Source organism: Ornithorhynchus anatinus, chromosome 12, assembly GCF_004115215.2.
Source record: "Ornithorhynchus anatinus isolate Pmale09 chromosome 12, mOrnAna1.pri.v4, whole genome shotgun sequence".
Classification (NCBI taxonomy): Eukaryota; Metazoa; Chordata; class Mammalia; order Monotremata; family Ornithorhynchidae; genus Ornithorhynchus; species Ornithorhynchus anatinus.
Window position 1 is genome coordinate 16,788,549 of NC_041739.1, and position 23,579 is coordinate 16,812,127.

The window sequence follows — 23,579 nt, forward strand, 5'->3', positions numbered from 1 at the left end:
CCGAGGCTGCTTTTCATTCATGAAGTGAACTTTAAAATAAGTTTTATGAAACAGTTCTTTGTTCTCTTTGTCAGTCATAAAGAACTTAGAAAAAGATGTCATACCTGGTATTTCTACCTGAAGCAGAGAAAGGAATTTCAATATAAAAATGGGTATCCAGCATAACGCATCAGTAAATACAATGAAGAAAAAACGTTTAGCAAGGGTCATCTCCTTTTTCACGTGATTCCGGATCTCTGTAGCAGTAATGGCAGTTTGGTGAACACTGTAAAACATACTTCCATAGGAAAACACTATGATGATAAAGGCTGCCAGATTTATACCTGTTAGAAGATAAGGGACATTATTACAACATGGCAAATACATGGCTACATTAAAACAAGATAGGCTATAATATGAGCTTATGTTCTCATTCATAATTTATCTGTTAGAATTCTAGTTACGTTTCTGAGCAGAATGGAATACAAGATTTCTAATTTCTTGAAGTGACATTAAAACAAACAGAAGATGCTTCACAAGCATCTCAGAGACATTCAGCTTTCCAGCAATAAGTGTTATTTGCTTTCAATAGTTCCAACTACCGGTTGAGCCTATACAAGGCAAAAAGATATGCACATTTGGGGAAAAAAATTCTCCACTCACAAATTTCTTCATCGTGCAAATAGAAACTGCCCAATTACCACTCAAAAGAAACGTCTGCAGTTAGTTCAGAGTTCATTCACTGTATTTTAATAAATCAAATGAAAGCTGGGATAGGGGGCTGCTGATAGGCCTCCAAGTTTTGGATTAGGAGGCATATGTGACATCACGTGTCGCACCACACACGTAGAGCAATGTGGCGACAACCCACGTGCCACACTACTCACTGTACCTCGATCTCATCTATCTCGCAGCCAATCTCTAGCCCACATCCCGCCTCTGGCCTGGAATGCCTCCCTCTTCATATCCGACAGACAATGACACTGCCCCCCTTCATAGCCTTACTGAAGGCATCTCTCCACCAAGATGCCTGCTCTAAGCCCTCATTTCCTCTTTTCCCATTCCCTTCTTATCCTGACTTGCTTCCTTTATTCACCACCCCCGCCCCCAGCCCCACAGCACTTATGTACATATATTCACTTATTAACATCTGGCTCCCCCTCAAGACCGTAAGCTCACTGTGGACAGGGAATGTAACTGTCATATTGTTATATCGTACCCTCCCAAGGGCTTAGTACAGTGGTCTAAACACCCTAAATGCTCAATAGATATGATCGATGGATTGAGCTGCCATTTTGTGTAAGTATCCTGAGCTCTGCTAATCCTAGAGCATTTCTCTGAGGGGGATCTCTGGCCCCACAGATACTCCAGAACTCTCACCTTCTCCTCCCAGGTCCTTATGAAAAATCTAGCACCGCTTGGGAGCCGCAAAACTCAGCAGCACAAACTGATGGAAGAAGACTTGGCCTAAACACCATGGCCTAGTGGAAAGAGCTCAGGCCAGGGCGTCAGAGGGTCTGGGTTCTAATTCCAGATCTGTCTCTTGCCCGCTTGTGTGTCCTAGGCAAATCACTTAACTTCTCTGTCCTTCAATTTCCTCATCTGTAAAATGGGGATTCAATATCTGTTTTCCCTCCTACTCTTACTTTGAGCCTCATGTGGGATAGGAACTGTGGTGGATCTGACAGGACGGTTTCCACCCCAGTACTTAGAGTGCTCTGCACACAGTAAGTGCTTAACACCACAGTTACTATTACTTAAGTGTACGGGATGTATCAGAACCAGCCAGGGTCCAGGCCCTCTAGAAACCAGGCTGCCTGAAAAATAACCAGTTGACTGGACACTCTATTACTCCAGGAAGTTTGAGGGTGTGAATAGAGGCAAAAAGCTTAAATTTGTGTCCAGGTTTCCCAGGGCCTCATCCAGTCACCTCCATGTTTGGCTCTTCATAACCTCAGCAGCATTATTACCCTTGGAAATATTGACAATTTGCTATGCATTAAGTCTCATATCATGTAACATTACAGAATCTCTTGAGCCCTGGCACTTTGTATTGCAAGTGAAGAAAAACAAAATTGTCTTTGCACAGAACAATTCTGCAGATGTTTGTTTCTGAGGGTTTGTTTTGCCCTGCACAGATTTCTGCCAAACCCAAATCTTTTCACTTAAAAGAATCCTTCTAGCAGGACTATTGGTGCAACTATTAGTAAAGATTTTTTATTTTAAAATAATTGGTTTCAAAGTTGCTATGTTTTTCTGAAGAAAACTGACATACTCCATCAGTGTATTCAGTTCATAGATGCCAAAAAACAAAAAAAAGCACCTTCAGGTTGGAATTTACAAAAATGTTAGACAGCACTTAATACAAATACAAATTAATTGCATTTATGCTTTTTTATGTTGATGATTGCTCTAGTCATCAACCTGGTACGGAGGCATCAAGTTTACATTTCCCCAACAAATAAGCCAGTAAGGAATCTAGAGAGTCGGTTTTACAAGTGGGTCATTCCATCAAATAAATGAAAGGAAAGAAAAAAATGGTTTCCTTACCAAGGAAAATTGCTACTGAATAAATCTGTGCTCCTGTACTTTCTGCCTGTTCTGAATGAAGAGGAAAACAGACTCCATTGGTGCCATAGTAGTTTCTGAAAAATTCCTTGTTGCTCAAAGGAACAAAAGCCACTACAAACCCAATAATCCATATGAGAATCAGGATGGTAATTGTCCTGCATTTTCCGGGTTTCAGACATCTAAAGGGATACACTATGCAGATATATTTTTCCAAAGTCAGAAAAGTTAAAAGTAAAACTGACACTTCTGTGGACAGTATGGCCAAAGATCCCACCAGCTGACAATGGGTACTGTCCATCCATAACTGGGCGTGCTTATTGTACTCCCCACGGTACTTTAGGTCAAAGGCTCCAATCACAAATAAGTATATTCCCATTAGGCAGTCAGCACCTACAGGGATCAGAAAATTTAATAACAAATTTAGAAACATAAAAATGGTGTCCTGAGGTTATTCAATTTTGCAACAAACAATATTATTTCCCAAGTCAGCAAAAGATGGAATGGAAAGGGTTTTTTTTCTGTTTGTTTTTAATTAGGATGCCAAAATATTTAGGATGCTTTCTGGTTATATGGGACCTTCCAGGTATTCCTCAAATCTTCAGGGCCTGCCCGTTAGATTCTAATGGCAATTCAACTAAGAAAACACCCCCTAGTTGGTGTCTTGAAGTCTTTGAAGTATCAATCTGATATGCATTACCAATATTAAAATCAGAAAAAGTGTCCCCAAGATATCCCCTAATTACCAGGATGGCACTTTAGCAGTTAGCTTGACAAAGAAAAAATGATTTCCTGGAAATAACCCAGGATCATTTCCCCAAAAAATGATGAGTGGAGTTTCTAAATGGACTGAGGAAAAAATGAAGTAGAGTAGGGCTTGATCCGAAAGCATGCGGATAAAACTGTCTTTTTGAGATACCTCCCAACCTCTGGGCTTTTATGATTTGAGGATGTATAAAATAATTGATGAGAGTGACATAAATGATTCACATCAAACGTTTTCAGATGCTCTGCCTTAACCCTATGTTCTCAGTTGTTTGTTTTTGTATCATTAGGAATGCTTAACACTGGGGGAATACTCACAGCAGAGAGAAATTATTGACATGGCATGGAGCTTATTCTCAGATCTGATATAAGGTCGCATACAGATAACAAAGATGTTTCCAAAGCACGTAACTGTAGATACAACCCAGACGAACACTCTCTGAATAATGCTTGCTAAGAGATTCTCAAAGGATGAAATCCCATCAGTGTTTGGTTTACAGCTGCGTACATGAGGGGCATATCCACAGTACTGGAATTTCTTAAAGTATCTGGTGGACAAAAGCAAGTAAAATGAAACTTTTCCTACGTCGATCCAAGAGTTCATAGAGTCATTTCACTATGCTATACTTTCCCCCTGACAGGATCGTACGTGAAATATACCTAAATGAAATCTATTCTACACAGGGCAAAAGTCTGCGCTCTTAACCTAAGTATCATTTTTACTGGTTTGATTTCCATGCAGGAGTGTGTGTATCAGTGGTATTTTTTGAGCACTCTTACTATGTGCAGAGCACGGTACTAAGAATTTAGGAGACTACAATGCAACAGAGTTGGTAGACATGAACCTGCCCACAGAGCCCGAAATTGTAGTTTCGTTTTCAGACCGGATTTTAAATAGTTGGTAAATTACAGGAAAATAGTTGAGAAACCCAAGCATTTCTTGAATTCTTATGCAGCTAGATTGCAAAGCATTTCAAGGAATTACATATTTACATAGTGGGCTTGTTGATAAAGATGTTCCCTGAGGAGCTGTCAGGATTAACAAAAATACTCCCTGGAACAATGTGCCATCTATCTCCCTGCAACCTAATCCTTGTCACTCATTTAGTTATGTATGTAATTGGTGGCAAGGAAGGCAGAGAGGGAAGTGAAAAGCGATGAAAGTCATTCCACTTTAACATCATACAAGTTCTTCCACCACTCCAGCAGTCTCTTTGCTAACAAAGCATAACCAATGCACATTTTGGGATTTTCAAAAAGTAGCAAGACACCCATGATTGATAAGAGCATTGGCTATTTATGCCCCACAGTTAGCTAGAGGCACGCCAATTCAAATGATTGGTAAAGATTTCTCCTAAACCCTCTATGCTGATAAATACATTTGTCAGCCATGTAAATTACTTATGTGCTCAAAAGATATTTGGCTGATGGGTTAGGGCAGCTATAGCTGTCACGCAATGGCCACTTGTCCAATGGATGATTCAGAATCGCAACTGAAGCAGCGTGGCTTAGTGGAAAGAGCACGGACTTGGGAGTCAGAGGACGTGGGTTCTAATTCCGGCTCCACAACTGGTCTGCTGGGTGACCCTGGGCAAGCCACTTAGCTTATCTACACCTAGGTTGCCTCATCTGTAAAATGGGGAATAAGACTATAAGCCCCCCGTGGGACAATGTGATTATCTTGTATCTACCCCAGTGCTTGGAACAGTGCTTGGCACATAGTAAGCACTTGAATACCATAATTATTATTATTATAACAACTGATTCTTTAGGATTCATGTACTTCCTATGGACTGAGAGAGGAGCTTGTCTGTCCTGCTTCTGAACTGGAGCAAGTGCCATATCGACCTCTGGAAGGTGGCATTAGTTCAAAAATCATGTCACGTTATATTATTCCACAAGCAGTTGGAGTTGATTGTCTCCAGACTACTCACAGTTGAGAGTATGTAACAAATAAAATGCAAGGTGAAAGCTAGAATGCTCTACTTACATGTGAGAGAGATCTCTAAGCGGTCTAAACATTCTTCTTTGGATATTTGCAATTTCAATGCCTTCCAGGCCACTACAAGCAATATTAAATTGACAATCAAACAAAATAAATCAAACCTCCAGGATAAGTTAGCTTTACTAGTATGATAAATATACATCTACTTCTCAAATAAAGGTGTTTCCCATATTAATTCAGTCGTATTTATTGAGAGCATACTGTGCGCAGAGCACTGTACTAAGTGCTTATAATTGTAATATTTGTTAAGTGCTTATTTTGTGCCAGGCACTGTACTAACTGCTGGGATGAATACAACAAATTGGGTTGGATGTAGTCTCTGTCCTACATGGAGCTCACAGCCTTAATCACCATTTTACAGATGAAGTAACTGAGGCCAAGAGAAGTTAATTCACTTGCCCAGGGTCACCCAGCAGCCATAGCAGAGCCTGAGATTAGAATCCAGGTCCTTCTGATTCCCATGCCTAGGCTCTATCCATTAATAATGTTGGTATTTGTTAAGCGCTTACTATGTGCCGAGCACTGTCCTAAGCGCTGAGGTAGATACAGGGTAATCAGGTTGTCCCACGTGAGGGTCACAGTCTTCATCCCCATTTTACAGATGAGGTAACTGAGGCACAGAGAAGTTAAGTGACTTGCCCATGGTCACACAGTTGACAAGTGGCAGAGCTGGGATTGGCCAAACTGCTTCTGTGAATTGCTGATTTTTCTCAATTTCATAGTCTAAAAATCACTGAATTGAAGAAAATCTGAAAATAAACTAAGTGTCTAATTTACTTTGGTTATTCTAAAAGCACAACAGAGATTTTGGGATGTTCTCTGTACTGTAAGATAGAATTTTTGCTATCTAAACAAAGTATGCCCCCATTAATCCTTTCACACTGGCAAAATAGCTCTCAAAAGGAGACTTCTATTCCATTTTCTTACATCATACAACTCTCCTATTAAATATAAAAGCAAAAACTAACCAGTCCTGTGACACAAAAGGCCAAAGTTAATTCCTCTCACTACCATATTTACTTCTGTAATCTTAATTTCCTGGAGACAAGTCTGAGTGGCTGAGGAGCTCAAAACCAACCCAATTCAGTGGAAAGTTGCTAAATCTGGATAATTTTGTAGATGTACAGAGGAGCTCTTGGCTGCAGAAATTACCATGGCTGGATCAAAGTTTTTGGCCTGGAAAAAATCTCTCTTTTTTTAAATCTCTCTATCATCCATAATTTATGCCTTTTAGGCTTGAAGATGCTACTGCTGAGGATGAGATTTCTACATTTGTGTATAGGTGCAGCTAGTAAGACCATTGCTTATCTGAAAATCCCACTTTATGTGAGGGCAAAAAAAGAACTGCCCACTTCTGTACTATTGCAACAAACAGTGCCTGACATGTTTTTTATTTCTCCTTGTGATCAGGATCGCCAAAGCCCTTGTTTCAAAGCAGTCACTTCATTTCAGATTGTTCTACACAGATGTAGCATCTGTTTTAAATTCAAGTTGCACAGAGATGAGAGTTTGAACATTTCCATGGCTCCAAAGAATTTTATTTTGGTCTGAACCTTGATACCATATTGATGCCATACTCTGACAGTTTTTGAAAGCACACACTAATTTTCTCGACTAGGATTTCTATCTTACTTTTTTAATCCATAATCACTGGAGAGGATGCTGCCTACTCAATACAATGCCTAGCTTAGAGAATGCAGTGACAGCCTCTAAGTGGGGCTGGGACATATTTGATCTTGGTCTTACTCAGACCGTCAGATTCTGAGAAATTCTGTGGAGAAGATTCAAATGAATCCTCATTTATATAGGTGAGGTATTTCCTCCTGGAAGCACTTACAGGGAGAAAACTATCTCAATTATAGCATCATAGAATCTTTAAACTGGAAGGGAAGTGGATAAATCATTTAGTCCAAACCCCCAAAAGTGATGGGTTCGTATTCTTTTCTTAAAGCAAATAGTCCTAATTCCCTGTCATAATTACCATGAACCTGCATCTCTCATTCCTCGGAAGTGAGTGGTGGTAAAATATCTGAAATGCCATGCTCAGTTTGTGAGCTTTATATTGGATCATGATTACAGTGGCTCATTCAATAACTACATGAATTATTTTGATAGAGTTGGCAGATGGAAACTTGATTGCTAGTATCTATATAATTTATGATTCAGTGTATAATATAGAGTTCTACTCAACTGATTTTCTGACAATTCAATTCATATTCATATGAACAAAAAGAAACACTCTAAAATGAATAGAACTATTAATGTTTTCAAAGTAATTGTACACAAATCAATTGTAAAGGTGAATACTTACAGAGATTTGAGTTTAACTAAGTTATCAAACTGGCCTGCTTGTATTTTCTGGATTGGGTTATAGGAAAGATTCCTGTAAAAATCAACATAGGCAGTTAATTGGAAAAAAAGCATACATTCATTTTTTTAACCTCCCCAAATATTTACTTATGAATTTTTAGGCATCATCTTGAAAGGTAAATCACGATCCCTGAAGTTAGCTAATGAATGAATAATGCAGAAGTGTCAAAGATGTAAAAAAAATATTAAAAGGGAATCATAATTACTTGAAAAGAGTAGAGTTTAAGGAGTTACGTATGAACAATCTAATAAAGAATTGTTTCAAATTGTAACTTTGTGACAGACCTTTTGCACAGGTAGATGACATAGTATTCTACTTCTTAGGGGAATATGGTAAATTAAGTTAAAGGAAGGAAAATTCAGTTTGAATTAGTAGAAAAACATTATTGAAAATGAGAACTATTGAATTAAAATAAGTTTTTCCAATGAGAGGGGTGTTAAAGAGGCTCTTGAAACAGGCTTTATTTTTTGTTCATTTCAAAAAACATTGCATTTTACCGGCCTAATTAAAAGTATTAATATGATCTTCGGGAAACATTTTTAGTTTTAAGAGCGTTTTCTTGAATAGCCAGTTTTTTCCATTTGATCTACTTTGGTTATTGTTCTCATTCTGGAATAATTTCCCAAATACCCATATAAAGAACCAATCCCATGCAAAATGGAATGCTCAGAGATATCAGTGGCTTCTTTCTTTCTTTCTTTCTTTCTTTCTTTCTTTCTTTCTTTCTTTCTTTCTTTCTTTCTTTCTTTCTTTCTTTCTTTCTTTCTTTCTTTCTTTCTTTCTTTCTTTCTTTCTTTCTTTCTTTCTTTCTTTCTTTCCCAGCAACATGAGAGCCATTGATAAGCCCATGTTTCCAGAGACATCCAGAATTGGTGTGCAAGTTTTAAAAACAAATGTATTAATTTATTATTAATTTAACTAATTATATAATTAATTATACATCACATGCATATTATATAATTAATTATATAATTAATGAATATAATTAATTTATTATTAATTTAACAGTGTATTCCTCAATTACTTGATTCTACAATTCGCTTTGTAGGCCACGAGCTCTAATAATAGTAGAAGGAAATGCACCTTTTCAAATGGGTCTATTTAAAATGTAAACTAGATGGCTTATCTCCTCCATGGAATATAAAATATGAAACAATCAGGGGCATGTATCAGTGAACTATCCTGGGCTTCTGAGATATTGTGAATGCTGGCTTTGGTTTTCCACATAATTTACTGTGCATGTGTTTTCAGTCCTGCAACACTTCCTACTGGAGAGAATGGACATGGGGGAGGAGAAGCCCTGGACCACTGAGCCCATTGAGCTCCTCCCACTACCAGAGCCTCTAGAAAATCAAGGAGGATGGTGAGGAGCCAAGCAAGTGTCTTAAAAGTCTCAGGGATAGAACAAGTTCCATGATTTCTTCTTTTTTTTTTCTTTTTGTGTGGCTGAATTCAGTTGAAATCACTTTAGAGAAATAAATGGAAGCAGCGTGGCCTAGCAGAAAGCAAATCATCCTAGGAATCACAGGACTTGAGCTCTAATCCCAGCTCGGCTGTGTGACCTGGAACAAGCCACTTAACTTCTCTGTGCCTCGATTTCCTCATCTGTAAAATGAGGATTAATTCCCTTCTACTTAAACTGTGAGCCCCACATGGGACAATCTGTTTATCTTTTATATACCTCAATATTGAGTAGAGATTGATTGTTAGTAAGCACTTAACGAGAAAGGTAATAATACTCATGATGATAATGCTATTATTAATAAGAATAGTGTAAAAGTGAAAAATAACTATTGGACCTTACAGTTGGGAGAGCTCCTTCAGGTCTTTAAATAGGTATGGAGGTAGAACTTCAATCTTGTTGTTCGCTAAATCTCTAAGGAAGCAACCCCAAACAGTGAGTGTTCAATAAATACTATAAATTCATTATAATGAAAATCTTTATCAAATTGTCCATTTTGTGAGCTTCAGACAAAGTGGAAAATATTTAAGGAAAAGCAACAAAATCAAAACATGAGAAGTGATAGAAAGTGGAAAAGATTTACAATTCAGGGACTTTCATGTGTTAAATTTGATTTCTAATTCTCTTTGCTATTTTATATGCTTTCTAATTGGGACACTCCAGTGCAAATCCATGGGGACATAATGTACTAGAGGTTCGCTACTGTATTAGTTCCATGGACAATCTTTTGAGGAATTTGCCAGACAAGAAGGCTTGCTGTTCAAAAAGTCACAGTGGCTTCATGGTACCATAATCTAGTGTTAATTATCCTGAGGTATTCAGAGTGGCCTCTAGACTGAAAACTTGTTGTAGGCAGGAAATATTTCTACCAACTCTGTTGTACTGTAACCTCCCAAGCACTTAATACAGTAGGTGCTCAATAAAAATAATTGATTGACTTCAATAAAGTGAACTAAACACTCAATAGCATATTATGAAACCAAATGAATTGAATGAAAAACTGGGGCAGGGAAACAAGCCTTCTTTGAACCTGTTTTAAGTGATTTTTTCTATTATTAAATTCCCTAATGTGACATCGAAGCTTTGCACCTCTAGAGTCGATGGAGAAGGCGGAGAAGGGAGAGCAGCTTTTGTAAATATTTTGAATGTTGGCTGTTTCTGGGACTGGGATGGGGTAGGGAAGGTTTAGTTTTAGTTTTGATATGTAAAAGTTGGTTATTTATCTGTATTTGCTTTCCCTCATAAATTCTGAGGTCCTTATAGGAAAAGACTGTCTTCAATTTATATGCTTTTTTGTATTTTCCCAAGCACCTATTACAGTGTGATTTAGAAATAGTAGTAATAATAATAACAGTTAAATACTGCAAGTTAAAAGTTGAAGTTAAAAATCTATAAGTTATTTTAAAATTAAAACTAATGAACCAATAAATGATTGACTACTTTGCCTCTAGAATGTAAGCTCCCTCTAGACTGCATGATCATTGTGGGCAGGGAATACGTCTGTTTATCGTTAATTGTACTCTCCCAAGCACTTAGTACAGTGCTCTGCACACAGTAAGAGCTCAATAAATATGAGTGACTAACTGACTTTGGAATGAGAATAGAGAATGGCAGGGACTCCCTTTCTCTGACTGCGTTTTAAATTTAAAAGCTCATTTAGTGTATCTATGTTTTTTAACCTTTTTATATAATATAAACGTAAGATGCCTTCTTTCATATACTGAATCTAGAGGTTCAAGGATTACATTAAATGAAAAAAAAAATCAATTTTAGAGTGCAATGATTTGGGAATAAAGGTCTTTGCTCTCATTCACTTAGAGTAAATTAAATCACAAAATTATTTTTATATAAATTAGTTTATTGTCAGCTCCTTGTGGTCAGAGATTGTGCTGTACTCTCCCAAGTGCTTACTGCTATGCTTTGAACACAGTATATGGTCAATAAATACTACTGATGTTAAATGTGGAAATTGATTCATTTTTTGGATTGCATAAATTCAAAGCATATATTACATAAGAAAAGAGTCTGAACAATTTATTAGGAAAAATATTCACCTCAAATGAAAAAATAATTTAAATAAAACTTACAGTTCATCCAATCTTTGGAGAGGTGAAAAGCTATTTTCATTTACGTGGTTGATTTTGTTTTTTCTCATTACCCTGAAAGGATAAGGAAAGATATGCCATAACATAAAAACATCACCAGTGTTTGCATTAAGATTATTTCATATTTATTTTACAATAATGTGTTTCTTAAAAATAAATCATTTTTTAAAATTTCTAATCTTTAATTCCAGGCCCCACCCTACTTCTCTGAGCACATTAGAGACACAGAGGCTCTTAGCATTTTGAGTATTTAGATGTATTTTTTTTGTGTGTGCTACAGCTAACTTCAGTGTGGTTGAGAAGCAGGGTGGCTCAGTGGAAAAAGCCCGGGCTTGGGAGTCAGAGGTCATGGGTTCGAATCCCGGCTCTGCCACTCGTTAGCTGTGTGATTGTGGGCAAGTCACTTAAATTCTCTGTGCCTCAGTTACCTCATCTGTAAAATGGGGATTAACTGTGAGCCTCAAGTGGGACAAACTGATTACCCTGTATCTACCCCAGTACTTAGAACAGTGCTCTGCACATAGTAAGTGCTTAACAAATACTAACATTATTATTAAGTCATCTGTCTTTGTATAAAAGTTATCCTAATTGTGAAGAAACACGGCTCACAATTACTGTGCAAATATTCCATTGATTATTTACAGTAAACATGGTTATTATGATCAACAAAATTACATTACTTACAGGACAGTTAAAGTATTGCAGGAGACGAAAGTGACATTTCTTAACTTATTGATATGATTGCCCTCAAAGTCCCTAAAAGATAAAACATTACCAATAAAAATAAATTTTGTTTTAGGTTTTGTGGTTATTTCCTCCCCACCCCCAAATCCTATGTTTCTACAAACAATGCCTCTCAAAGCCCCATGCATCTTCTGTTCTTGAATGATGGGAGAATACGTATTTTTATCATTATTATATTAACTACAACAACAGTGATGCTCTCCCAGACATTTATTTTCTCCCCAGACTGCACTCTTAACATTTATACAGCGTATTTCCTAGAAATGGAGAGAAATACTGGGATGGAAAGAGTCATTCATTGCCCTGCCTGGATATCAGGGGTCCCATCAGATGAGCTTTCAAGGTTTCCTTCAAAGCTATGGGCCTATGATTATGCTGTTAGAATTAAACTGAAAAATCCAGTGGTTGTTTTTCATTATGTGAATTCAAAAGTCTGTCATTTATGTGGGGAATTGTCTTACAGGCATTTGCCCAGAATTAGAGACTACATTTTCCTGTAAGCTATTTCCATGACAAAGTGATACTTTTGGACAGGAGGCATGGTTCCAAACCAGCCTGGGCAGCACGAAGCTTCTTAGAAATATATGTGGAGAAGTGGACTTTTGAACTACAGTGGCTGGTGGCCCTAGGTCTCAAAGCTGACTGCAACTAGGCCTCAATCAGCATGGCTTAATGGATAGAGCATGGGCCTGGGAGTCAGAAGGTCACGCAAGGGTTCTAATCCTGACTCTACCACATGTCTGCTGTGTGACCATGGGCAAATCACGTCACTTCTCTGTACCTCAGTTACCTCCTCTGTAAAATGGGGATTAAGACTGTGAGCCCTCTGTGGGACAGGGACTAAGTCCAACCTAACATATCTACCCCAGCACTTAGAACAGTGCTTAGCACATAGCAAGCACTTAAGTACCATAATTATTATTATGAACTTGGGCCACACTTTCAATATCTCTGCCCTTGGCAATGTAACTCAAGGTCTGGATTCAAAATTCTGATGGCTTGATGTGGCCAGTTGGACAGAGTTCACCCAGCTGGCCTAAAGGGAGATCACTGGCCTAGACAGACAGTCAGACATACGGCAGGCTCTGAGTTCTAAACCCAACTCTGACACCAGCTTTCATTGGCTGCCTCCTCATCGGTAGGAGAGACAGCACAGAGTAGAGGAAGAGTCCAGACCTGGAAGCCAAAGGACTCAGGTTCGAGTCTGAGCTCCATCACCAGTCTGCTCTGTGACCTTGGGCAGGCCACTCCTCTCTGTACCTCAGCTTCCTCATCCACAAATGGCAATAATAATACCTGCTTTTCTCCAAATTTCAGAGGGTTGTTGTGAGGGCACAAATCAGGTAAGCAATGAATAGTGTTTTGGGAATAAAAGCACTATACCAAATCAAGTTTAAAACAGGGTTATCAATTTCTGGGGTTGTTTGGACGGATTAAAGTCAAAGCGCTAATCAAGATTATTCTCTTCACATTTTAAAAAAATCAGGTTGTCAAAAGGCTCGAATGGACTTGTAGGTGCTATTATGGGTCCCACCATTCAGGGACTGAAGAAGCACATCCCCTCCCCAAGTACAGGTGTAATGTTCTTCATAGCAGTAATTAAACTACACATGGCCAGAAGAAGGCTTGGTTCTCAGCACTTTGGAGATGGGTCACAAAGAGACTCCTCAGTGACATGGGACATCCCTATTTGTTTGCTCAATTTTACAAAAGCAGTCTAATTTCTGTGAAGAGCTGTTAAAAGCAAAACTAGTTTAAAAAGTGAATAATACTAATTAATAATTATGGTATTTGTTAAATGCTTACTATGTGTTAACAGCTGGGTAAACACAGTATGATCATAGCAGACAGTCCCTGTCCCATCTGGGGCTCACAGTCTAAGGGGGAGGGAGAGTACATATTTAATGCCCATTTTACAGATGAAGAAACTGAGGTTCAGAGAAGTGATGTGACTTGCCTAAGTGGTGGAGCTGGGAGTGCAGAGACCACATCGCCTAACTATTGGTCCTGCACTCTTTCTGTTAGACCACACTGCTTCTGCCAAGGGGAATTCTAATCAAGTGTTTGGCTTTGAACTATAAGCTTATTGATACTTCTGTGAGCTCCTGATCTGTAAAAGCAATTTTAAAAAGTTTTAAGTTGCCTTCCCAGCTATATATATTGAAGCAAATGGAATTTGCGAATATTGCCATGCAATCTGAAATTTGGGCAAAATTAAGAACTCACAACATACTTTGCTAAGAAGCCATGTGAATAAAAATACAATTAAGCCAAAGAGAAAAAAAGGTGCTTTCTTATAATCTGAGATGGATACTTACAGCCAGTGCAGTTTAGGCATGTACTGACAAAGAGGTTTATCTGGCAATCGAGCAAGAGAATTATTCATCAGGGCTCTGGGAAAAGAAAATAAATAAAATGTGCATATCTTCTGCAAAATTACATATGTTTATAACAGGACAAGTTATTTAATGAGTTTTTTTCTTATCTTTTAATATTTTTGTTCTAGGTCTTGTGTTAAAACTAATTAAAGTCAGTTTAATTTTTCCTATTCAATGTTTCCTCTTAAAATTTTGAGAAGCTCAAATGAATATTAATGTATAAGTCCCATCATTAATAATTTCTTAGAACTCATGGATATCTCTGTAGCACCAATAATTATATGTTTCTTCAATTTGTTTGCTTTCCTATACATTTTCTATACTCTTATCTCTTGCCCAAAATTGTGCCTCTTCATATTTGTATATCTTTGTTGGTCTTGTTTCTCCCTGTAGGATTATAAGCTATTTATCTTCTGCTTCCAATCTGGCTTCTTCCCTTCATTCTATGGACACTGTCCTCTCTAAGGTCACCAATGACCACCTTCTTGCTAAATACAATGGCCTCTATTCCATTTAACCCTACTCAACCCTTTAGTTCCATACAGTGGACTGCCCCCTTCTAATGAAAACATTATCTAACTTTGGCTTCACTGAGACTCTCCTCTTCTGGTTCTCCTTCTATCCCTCTGGCCGCTCACTGTCACTCTCTTTTGCAGTCCTCCTCTGACTCCCATCTAACTGTGGGTGTCCCTCAAGGTTCAGTTCTGTGTTCTCTTCTATTTTCCATCTACACCCACTCCCTTGGAGAACTCATTTGCTCCCAAGGCTTCAACTACCATCTCTATGTGGATGGTGCCCAGATGTATCTTTGCATTTCCTCTTGCCTTTAGGACAACTCCACTTGGCCATCCCACCAAAATGTCAAATTTAATATGTCCAAAATAGAAGTCATCTTGCTGTCTTTTCTATCATTGTGGACACCACCAGTATTCTCCCTGTCTCAAGTCTATACCTTGGCAGAATCTTGTCTCATCTCTCTCATTCAATTCACATATTCAGTCTGTCATCAAATCCTGCTGATTCGACCTTCATAAGTTCACTAAAATCTCCCCTTTCTTCTCCATCCAAACTGTTATTTATGCTGATCCAAGCACTTATCACATCCTGCCTTCACCACTGCATCAGCTTCTTCACTGACTTCCTGCCTCTTTTTCCTCACAACTCCAATTCCTACTTCACTCAACTGCACAGATGATTTTTCTAAAAAACATTCAGTTCACGTCTCCTCTCCTTGAAAACCTCCAATGGTTGCCCAACCGCCTTACCTTCCCACCACCTACTTTAAAATATTCAATCAGCTCATCCCCTTCTCTATTTTACTTCACGGACTTCCTGCTACAATGCAGGCTGAACACTTCACTCCTCTAACACCAACTTCAATCTTGCCTATTTTGCCCCACATCACTTGCCAGTGTTCTCCCTCTGGCCTGGAACTCCCTTCTCTTTCATCGATCCATCATATTTTTGAAGCTTTACTGTACCAAGGACTTGGGAGAGGATAACATAGAGTCGGTAAAGAGGTTCCCTACCCACAGTGATCTTACAATCCAAAGGGAGGAGACAGACATTAATATAAATAAATTACAGATATATGGTGTGGGGTTAGGGGGGTGGGTGAATCAAGGGAGCAAATCCAAGTGCAAGGGCAAAGCAGAGGGGAGTGGGAGAAGAGGAAGTGAGGGATTAGACAGGGAAGGCGTTTTGAAGACGTGCCTTCCATGTCTATTCTCAAGGTGGGAAGAGTATCCATCTGGTGGATATGAAGAGTGAGGGCATTCCAGGCCAGAGGCGTGACATGGGCAAGAGGTTGGTGGCAAGATAGACAAGGAATGAAGTGTGCAGTCTGGGGAGCTGTGAGGTGAGGTAGGATGGGGCAAGATGATTGAGTGCTTTCAGGATGTTGGTAAGGGGTTTTTGTTTGATGTCTTCAGACATGACAGATCACCAGTCTCACCCCCTACAAAGCCTTATTAAAATCACATCTCCTCTAAGACGCCTTCTCTGACCAAGACCTCTTTTCCCCTACTCTCTCACCCTCCTGAATATTCATTTGGACCTGGCCCCTTTAAGCACTTGATACTTACCCCACTTTTATCCTTGCAGCACTTATGTACTTATTCATCATTTATTTTGATGCCTGTCTTCCCCTCTAAACTCCCAGTGGGCAGGGAATGTGTCTATCAACTCCGTTGTGTTATAAATCTCCCAAGTGCTTAATTCCATGCTTTGTGCAAAGTAACCATTCAATAAATACAATTGATTGATTCTTTTTTGAGCCTTCACAGTGTGCCAAGTAGAAAGAATGATGGACACAATGAGACTGGGTTATTGGAAAATATATGATCATCCATGACTGATATTCAAGAGCTTGAATTTTAATACAGAGTATTTTGTAAAATCCTGATTCACTTCCAATCCATAGGATCATCTTCGGGACCCTTTTGCTTTCTGGACTTTTACAGACATTTCACTACAATTCAAACACTGGTCTTCATTCAACTGGCAGATCCCGTTCCTTCTACCATCTCCAACCTTTGAGATAGAGGCCGAAATATCTTTGAAAAAAATATTTTAAAATGAACCAACATGATTACCAGTTATCAAAACCACTGGCAGAGTTTATAAATCGGAAATATTCAGGTCTCTATTTGAGACAGAATTGTAATCTCACATAGGATTGAAAGACTGTAAGATCTTCCATTTCTGGAAACTCCATATCCCAGGATCCTAAAGGGGATGAATTTTCCTGAACACTTTGAGAGGCTGGAACCTTCTAGTAGGAGATGAGATGTCCCTATCCTTCCCTCTCTGTATCTGTCTCTCTCTCTCTCTCTCTTCCTCCTCTTTGTCTTTTCCCATGCCTCTTTCCTGAGAACTCTAACATGATGTTGGCTTCTTCCATATGTTTAACTGAGTATAGCTGAACCTGGGCTCAGGTTCAAGGAAGCTATTTTGTTCATTGTAGTTGATGATGCATTTATCTTTTTGCTCTCTCTTTGTATTAAAATGAACATCTGAAGCAATACTGATTTTTCCCCCCTTTAGTTTTTTCCACCATCAACATTGATTGAATAATAATGTTGGTATTTGTTAAGCACTTACTATGTGCCGAGCACTGTTCTAAGCGCTGGGGTAGACACAGGGGAATCAGGTTGTCCCACATGGGGCTCACAGTCTTAATCCCCATTTTACAGATGAGGGAACTCAGGCACAGAGAAGTTAAGTGACTTGCCCACAGTCACACAGCTGACAAGTGGCAGAGCTGGGATTCGAACTCATGAACCCTGACTCCAAAGCCTGTGCTCTTTCCACTGAGCCACGCTGCTTCTCAAATAGTTTTCACAAATCCCAACAAAGACACCCTGTGATCCAGTGATGTGTGGGAGGACCCTTGATAAGAGAGATCTTGAAAACCCTAAACAGCCTCTGTGAATCCATAGTCAATAAGTCACAAGTCCATAAACGAAATGCACTTGGTTCTTGCATTGCCTTTGCATTGAAATCTTCCCTTATTTAATATTTAATTACTTACAAAAGAATAAGAGAGCTGAGTCCATAAAATGTAACTGGGGAAATTCGACTGAGCTGGTTATCTTCAATTATCCTGCCAACCAATAAAAACATTTTTATAGAAAACCTCAAATTACTAGAATGTGAAACAGACTAAAGATCCTCTCAAAATAAAACATACAGCCATTCCAGTTGGTGAAGTTCTTCAAAGACACCAGGCTTTAAAAAGGTTATTCTGTTATGACTCAGATACCTGAAAAAGATAATTGAATACAATAAACTCTACTTTCCAGAAAGGGTGGGGGGGGGGGATCTGTTAGCAGTAAAAGTTAGAAGAGAGGTCTCCAAAGGGATGTTTATAAAATAATATGAAAGTTGTAAATTACAGGATGTCATATCTACATTCTTATCTGTTCAGGGGCGAACATGTTATCTGTACTATAACTTCAGAAACACTGACTTGATTTCTGACCATGTGCAGGCCAACTGCCAAGATTTTGTACTATTTTACTCTCCACACTATCCTAGGTGACATTAAACCTGCCCCGAGAGAAAAAGTGTGGTGGAAAGGATACTTACAGCTTAGTCAGATTGTGCAGTCCCCTGAAAGCATGCAAGGCTACTGATCTAATTTTATTATTTTGCAGGTACCTAAGAAGAAAAGTATAAAAAGTGGGGAAACAAAGAATGTAGATCAGAGCATCAACTGGCCTTTAACTAAAATATTCAAAAAATCTCTTTTTAAAAATTAGACAGTCTTGAAACAATCAATTCAGAAAATGCAGAAGTTACTTATTTTTTCGGCATGGTGTTTGTACTTCTACACATTTAAATGAGTGGCCATACGGTGGTGCTGCAGAACATGGAATTCTTTCAAAATTTGTTTCCCAGAATATTTCCAGGTTTCACATATTTTAAGACTTATTTTAAAGCTCTATTTTCTGTCAAAGGCAAGCTTCAGCCATTGCCTCCAAATTTTTTTTTAATTGCATTTTTCATTTTCAGATATAATCCTGAGCCCAATTCTCTCCTCACTGATAAGGTTAGTGAAGGCAAGGGGTTTTGGGTGGAGTGAATGTAAAATAATCGATAAATACAGTTTATAAAAAGGAAATGATTATTTGAGAGTGGCTTTGCATTTTGCCCCCTAAAATACCATAAAACTATTTTGCATTTCTTGCAAAATAGGGTACAAACTGGACAATGAACACAAGTTACACTTTCCAGTATCAATCTTATTTATTTGGTGCTTACTGTGTGAAGAGCACTGTACTAAGCATTTGGGAGAGTACTATACAACAGAGTTGTTCGATAAGTTCCCTGTCCATGATGAGTTACAGTCAAAAGATAGGTTCATGTTCTTTTGCTATGTGATGAACTATTAAAATATATTTTTTAAATTTGCAAGTTAGAAAGCTGAAAATTTCAGGCACAGTTTTTCTAGCAGAAGCCCCCCGCCCCCACAAAAAACCTGAAAGAATGCAAACAAAATCAGGGAAGTCAAATTTTGAAGAGAAGAAGGGAAGTTAATGCCAACTCTGATGCAAATTAACTAGCTACCGGTTAAATTTTTCATTTTAGGCAGACGTTGAGGCAGAATTGTTCTTAAATTTCACACTGTGCTATACAATACAATGCCATTTACTTTTGGATATTTTAGAATGGTACTTTTTAAAAGTGGGGGTTGAGGAGAATGGTGAGTAGATACTAGCAGTATGTAAAAAGCAGTGTGGCCTAGTGGAAAGATCACAGGCCTGGGAGTCAGAGGACCTGGGTTCCAATAATCTTAGCTCTTCCACTTGTCTGCTGTGTGACCTTGGACAAGCCACTTAACTTCTCTGCTCCTCAGTTCCCTCATCTGCAAAATGAGGGTTCAAAACCTGTTCTCCCTCCTACTTAGGTTGGGAGCCCCATGTGGGACTTATGTTGTTTCCACCCCCAGTAGTTAGTACAGTGCTTGGCACATAGTAAGAGTACTTAACAAATGCTATTATTATAATATCCGGGAGTAATTCTCACACATTATTCTCCCCTTCAGCACTCTCTCCTTCTTCATTCAGCTCATCTCCTCCAACCCTCTCCCAAGGAGGAACATGCAGGCCACCTTCAATTTATGTCTCTGTTCCTGCTTCGTCTCCTATTTTCCTCTCAGGGAGACTCTGGATCACCTGCTGTAGGCTTCTTATTTATGTGGAGCAGAAAGGTGGCAGGAGTCGCCAGAAACTAAGGGAAAAACTTGAGAAGGGGCTGAGATTAAGTTTCTATGGAAAGTTAAAGGAAATCATTTCTTACAGATGTTTAAGGTCCTCATACTTCTTGAACCCATCAGTAGGAAGTTTCCTTAGCAGGTTCCATTGTAATGACCTGTAATTAGTGTAAATTAACTGGGATTATTATAAAGACACAAAGTCTTTTATAAACCTGAAAATCTGAATTTTTATAAATTGTGTATGTCTTGCTAGACAATCTGACATCAGGATTCTACTGTGTCCTTAAATCACCATGACATTAAAAATAACTTCTAATAATAATAATAAAAAATTGTGATATTTGTTAAGCACTTACTATGTGCTAATCCTGTTCTAAGTGCTGGGGTAGATACTAGGTAATGAGGCTGGACACAGTCCCTGTCTTACATGAGGCTCACAGTCTTAATCCCCATTTTACAGATGAGGTAACTGAGGCACAAGGAAATTAAGTGACTTGCCCAAGATCATACAGCAGATGTGTGGCAGATCAGGGATTAGAACTCATGTTCTCTGACTTCCAGGCCTGTGATCTTTCCATTAGGCCACACTGCTTCTGAGTTCAATGCTACTGATTTTGAAGTTGTTCTTTCAGAGAGGACATGCTTCCTTTCCTTAGATTTAGGACAAGTAAAAAATACAATTAGAAAATTCTGGCATTCTTGAAATTTCAAGCAAGTTAATTTATTTCCAAATAATTCATATGATATGCCTTGTTATGGAGATAGCAAGTATTCTAGGTAACAACCATTTGACTTTACATTTTAATGGCTCTAATGATTACAATTTGTACTATAACATTTAATGGACTTTTTTTTTCCCGTGAACCACAATGTGGCTGTTGTATTGTTGAAACAGACTGTTACTGTGAATGAATGTTTTAGGTCTTCAAAAAGAGGGTCTCTCCCTTGTCTACCTATGATGTGATTCTGACAATGGCTCTCTGTCATCTTTGTCTTTGCTACTAGGTCATAGAAAGCCCTTCTACTGATGCACTGGGAAAAGCAATATGGCCTAATGGATAGAGCACAGGCCTGGGAGTCAGAGGAACTGAGTTCCAATTCCAGCTCTACCACTTGTCTTGTGTGTGACACTGGGCAAGTCATTTAACTTCCCTTTGCCACACTCAGTTTCCTCATCCGTAAAATGGCAATTAAGACTGTGAGCCCCACATGGGACAGCCTGATTATTTTGTATCCCCCCAGTGCTTAGAACAGTGCTTTGCACATAGTAAGTGCTCAACAAATGCCATCATTATTATTATTAAATGGGGAGTAAATGACTGTTTTTGGTTCCCCTTAGACTATTAGCCCCATGTGGGGCATAGACTCTGTCTGACCTGATTATCTCGTATCTATTTAGCACATAGTAAGCACTTAAATACCAAAGTTATTATTATTAGATTTACATCGAAATCCTTAGTATGGCCTCAAATTCTTCTAAAAGTATCATTGCTCAAGCAAAATAGAGTTATCAAAAGCAGTGTTTAACTTTACATTATATAATGGGACTATAAAGCAGACCTTTTCCAGAACTAGCCTGAGCCATAGATAAATAAATATTTCTTAGTTATTGCTATGTCAACATTAAATGGTTTGACCTCATCAACTTTCATCCACATAATAGCCATTACCCACTTTTATTTATGAATTTGTTGTTAGAACTACATGGACAGATTGAGAAAAACACCAAATTTAAGTTCAATATATTAAAAATAAAAATGCATCACTAATAGAATATTTGGATTTAAGTCCCTGCATACAGGGCCAATAAAACATTAAAGACAATGTTAATTGCTTAGAACCCAGAAAATCAAATAAAAATGACATTAAAATTGGGCTGGGCAAGAGGTGGAAACTTTTTTTTTTTAAAATGAAAGAGAGCAGGGTGCTCTTGGAAAAAGAGTTTTTCTTGAGGAGCTTTTCATGAAGCTTAAGGGTCCTGAACAATGTTTGTCATTCTGTGGATGACATAACCAAAAGAAATTGACTTAAAGGGCAACATTTTGGTTGCCTGTAAGAGTTTCTTGACCAGTTGGAACCTAAATCCTGGAATGAGCTCTGAAGGGAGAATGTGCTGTGTCTCTCTGATGGCCTGTCTGGCTGTCTTCCTGCAATTGTTGCAGGGAGGGCGGTAAGGGAAGCCAGGAGAGTCTCTCTCTGGTGTCCCGTCCTGAAGGAAGTGCAGATATTTAGCTGGACAATCAGAAAAAAAGACTCAGGGAGAAAGAAGGGGGGCCTGCTAGATAGAAAGGGAGATCTGTGGCCATCTTGGAGGCATGAGGGGGGGTGGTGAGCCATGGGCCTGGGAAAGCGGGACACAGAAGGGACTCATGATGTGACTCTGGACAGACACAGTGTACAGGATGGGATCCGAAAGGATCCCAGATTAAGGCTAGAATACTCCGCACTTTCGGATTCTAAGACATTGGGAAATTGAAGCTCCGGCTCCTGATGGGGAGAAAGGATACCCTGTGTCTGAAGGATTCGGAGAGGGCGAGACTGGAACCTGGTATGCCCCAAAACAAGGGGGACAAAACAAATAAATGTGAGTCCTGGGATGTCTACCAGGAATTACAGAGGGTCCTGGGGGAAAAACATTAGCTCTCAGGAAAGGATGTATGAAACAAATTTTCATTGTCACCCAATTAAGAAGCCACTAAATGTTCCTGAGATGTCGGATCTTGGTGTCCGTCTGTGGTAGGGCTAGAGAGAAGCTCTAGGGGTTGGGGAGACACGTGGCCCTAGAAAACTAGAGGAGGGGGATGATGGAGAACTTTTTCTGTGAGCTCTCTGTATCTAGTCTTAGGAGGAAGGAAGGAATTGTGTCTATCAACTCTACTGTACCAAATGTTCCCAAGTGCTTAGTACAGGTCTCTGCTCAATAAATACCACTGATAATTGATTCATCAGAAGAGTCCCATTGGCCAACTGAGGCTGTAATTATGGTGTAGCTTTTGATGTTGCTCAACAAGGCTGGGCGGATCAGGCAGCTGATTGTCCGCTCTACTTACATCATGGTCACATTTGAAGAGACCGAAGGGATAGCTCGTAAGTTGGCTTCATCACAGTCAAGTTCTAGGCCCCGGCACAGACACATCACCGGCACAGAGTCAACCACTGAATGAAGAAGTAGTGTGCAGCGGCAGAAGGTCAGGGATGAGAGGGTAGATGAAAGTGATGATGAAAAGAGAGAAGAGAGAGGCTAGAAGAAAATCATCGATATAATAGCATATCAACTCTCATTAAGAACAAATGGTAATGCTTTAAATTAAGGTTCCAAAGTCACCTATTTTATAAGAAATTAGATAATACTAAGAATAGTTTGTCCAGCTGCAAAATACATTGGTGTCATTTATTATATATAAGTACAATAGAAGGCAGCATAAGCCTCCCAAAAGACTGGGCTTCTACTCAGGGCTCCACTATTTGTCTACTATATGACCT

General features: G+C 38.8%; 1 protein-coding gene across 2 annotated transcripts in view; it reads right to left on the reverse strand.

Annotated features, from left to right (window-relative positions):
- RXFP1 (relaxin family peptide receptor 1) overlaps positions 1–23,579 on the reverse strand; it is a 72,813-nt gene that overhangs the window by 2,202 nt on the left and 47,032 nt on the right. For both annotated transcript variants that reach the window (XM_029076347.2, XM_029076349.1), the window contains 14 exons: positions 23,147–23,252; positions 20,180–20,251; positions 18,467–18,538; positions 18,069–18,140; positions 17,910–17,981; positions 14,318–14,392; positions 11,940–12,011; positions 11,238–11,309; positions 9,493–9,564; positions 7,629–7,700; positions 5,303–5,374; positions 3,631–3,860; positions 2,530–2,940; positions 105–323 (listed from right to left, as the gene is read on the reverse strand). In XM_029076347.2, the coding sequence (XP_028932180.1) occupies positions 105–323; positions 2,530–2,940; positions 3,631–3,860; positions 5,303–5,374; positions 7,629–7,700; positions 9,493–9,564; positions 11,238–11,309; positions 11,940–12,011; positions 14,318–14,392; positions 17,910–17,981; positions 18,069–18,140; positions 18,467–18,538; positions 20,180–20,251; positions 23,147–23,252 (1,689 nt within the window). The remainder of the gene's footprint in view (positions 1–104; positions 324–2,529; positions 2,941–3,630; positions 3,861–5,302; positions 5,375–7,628; positions 7,701–9,492; positions 9,565–11,237; positions 11,310–11,939; positions 12,012–14,317; positions 14,393–17,909; positions 17,982–18,068; positions 18,141–18,466; positions 18,539–20,179; positions 20,252–23,146; positions 23,253–23,579) is intronic.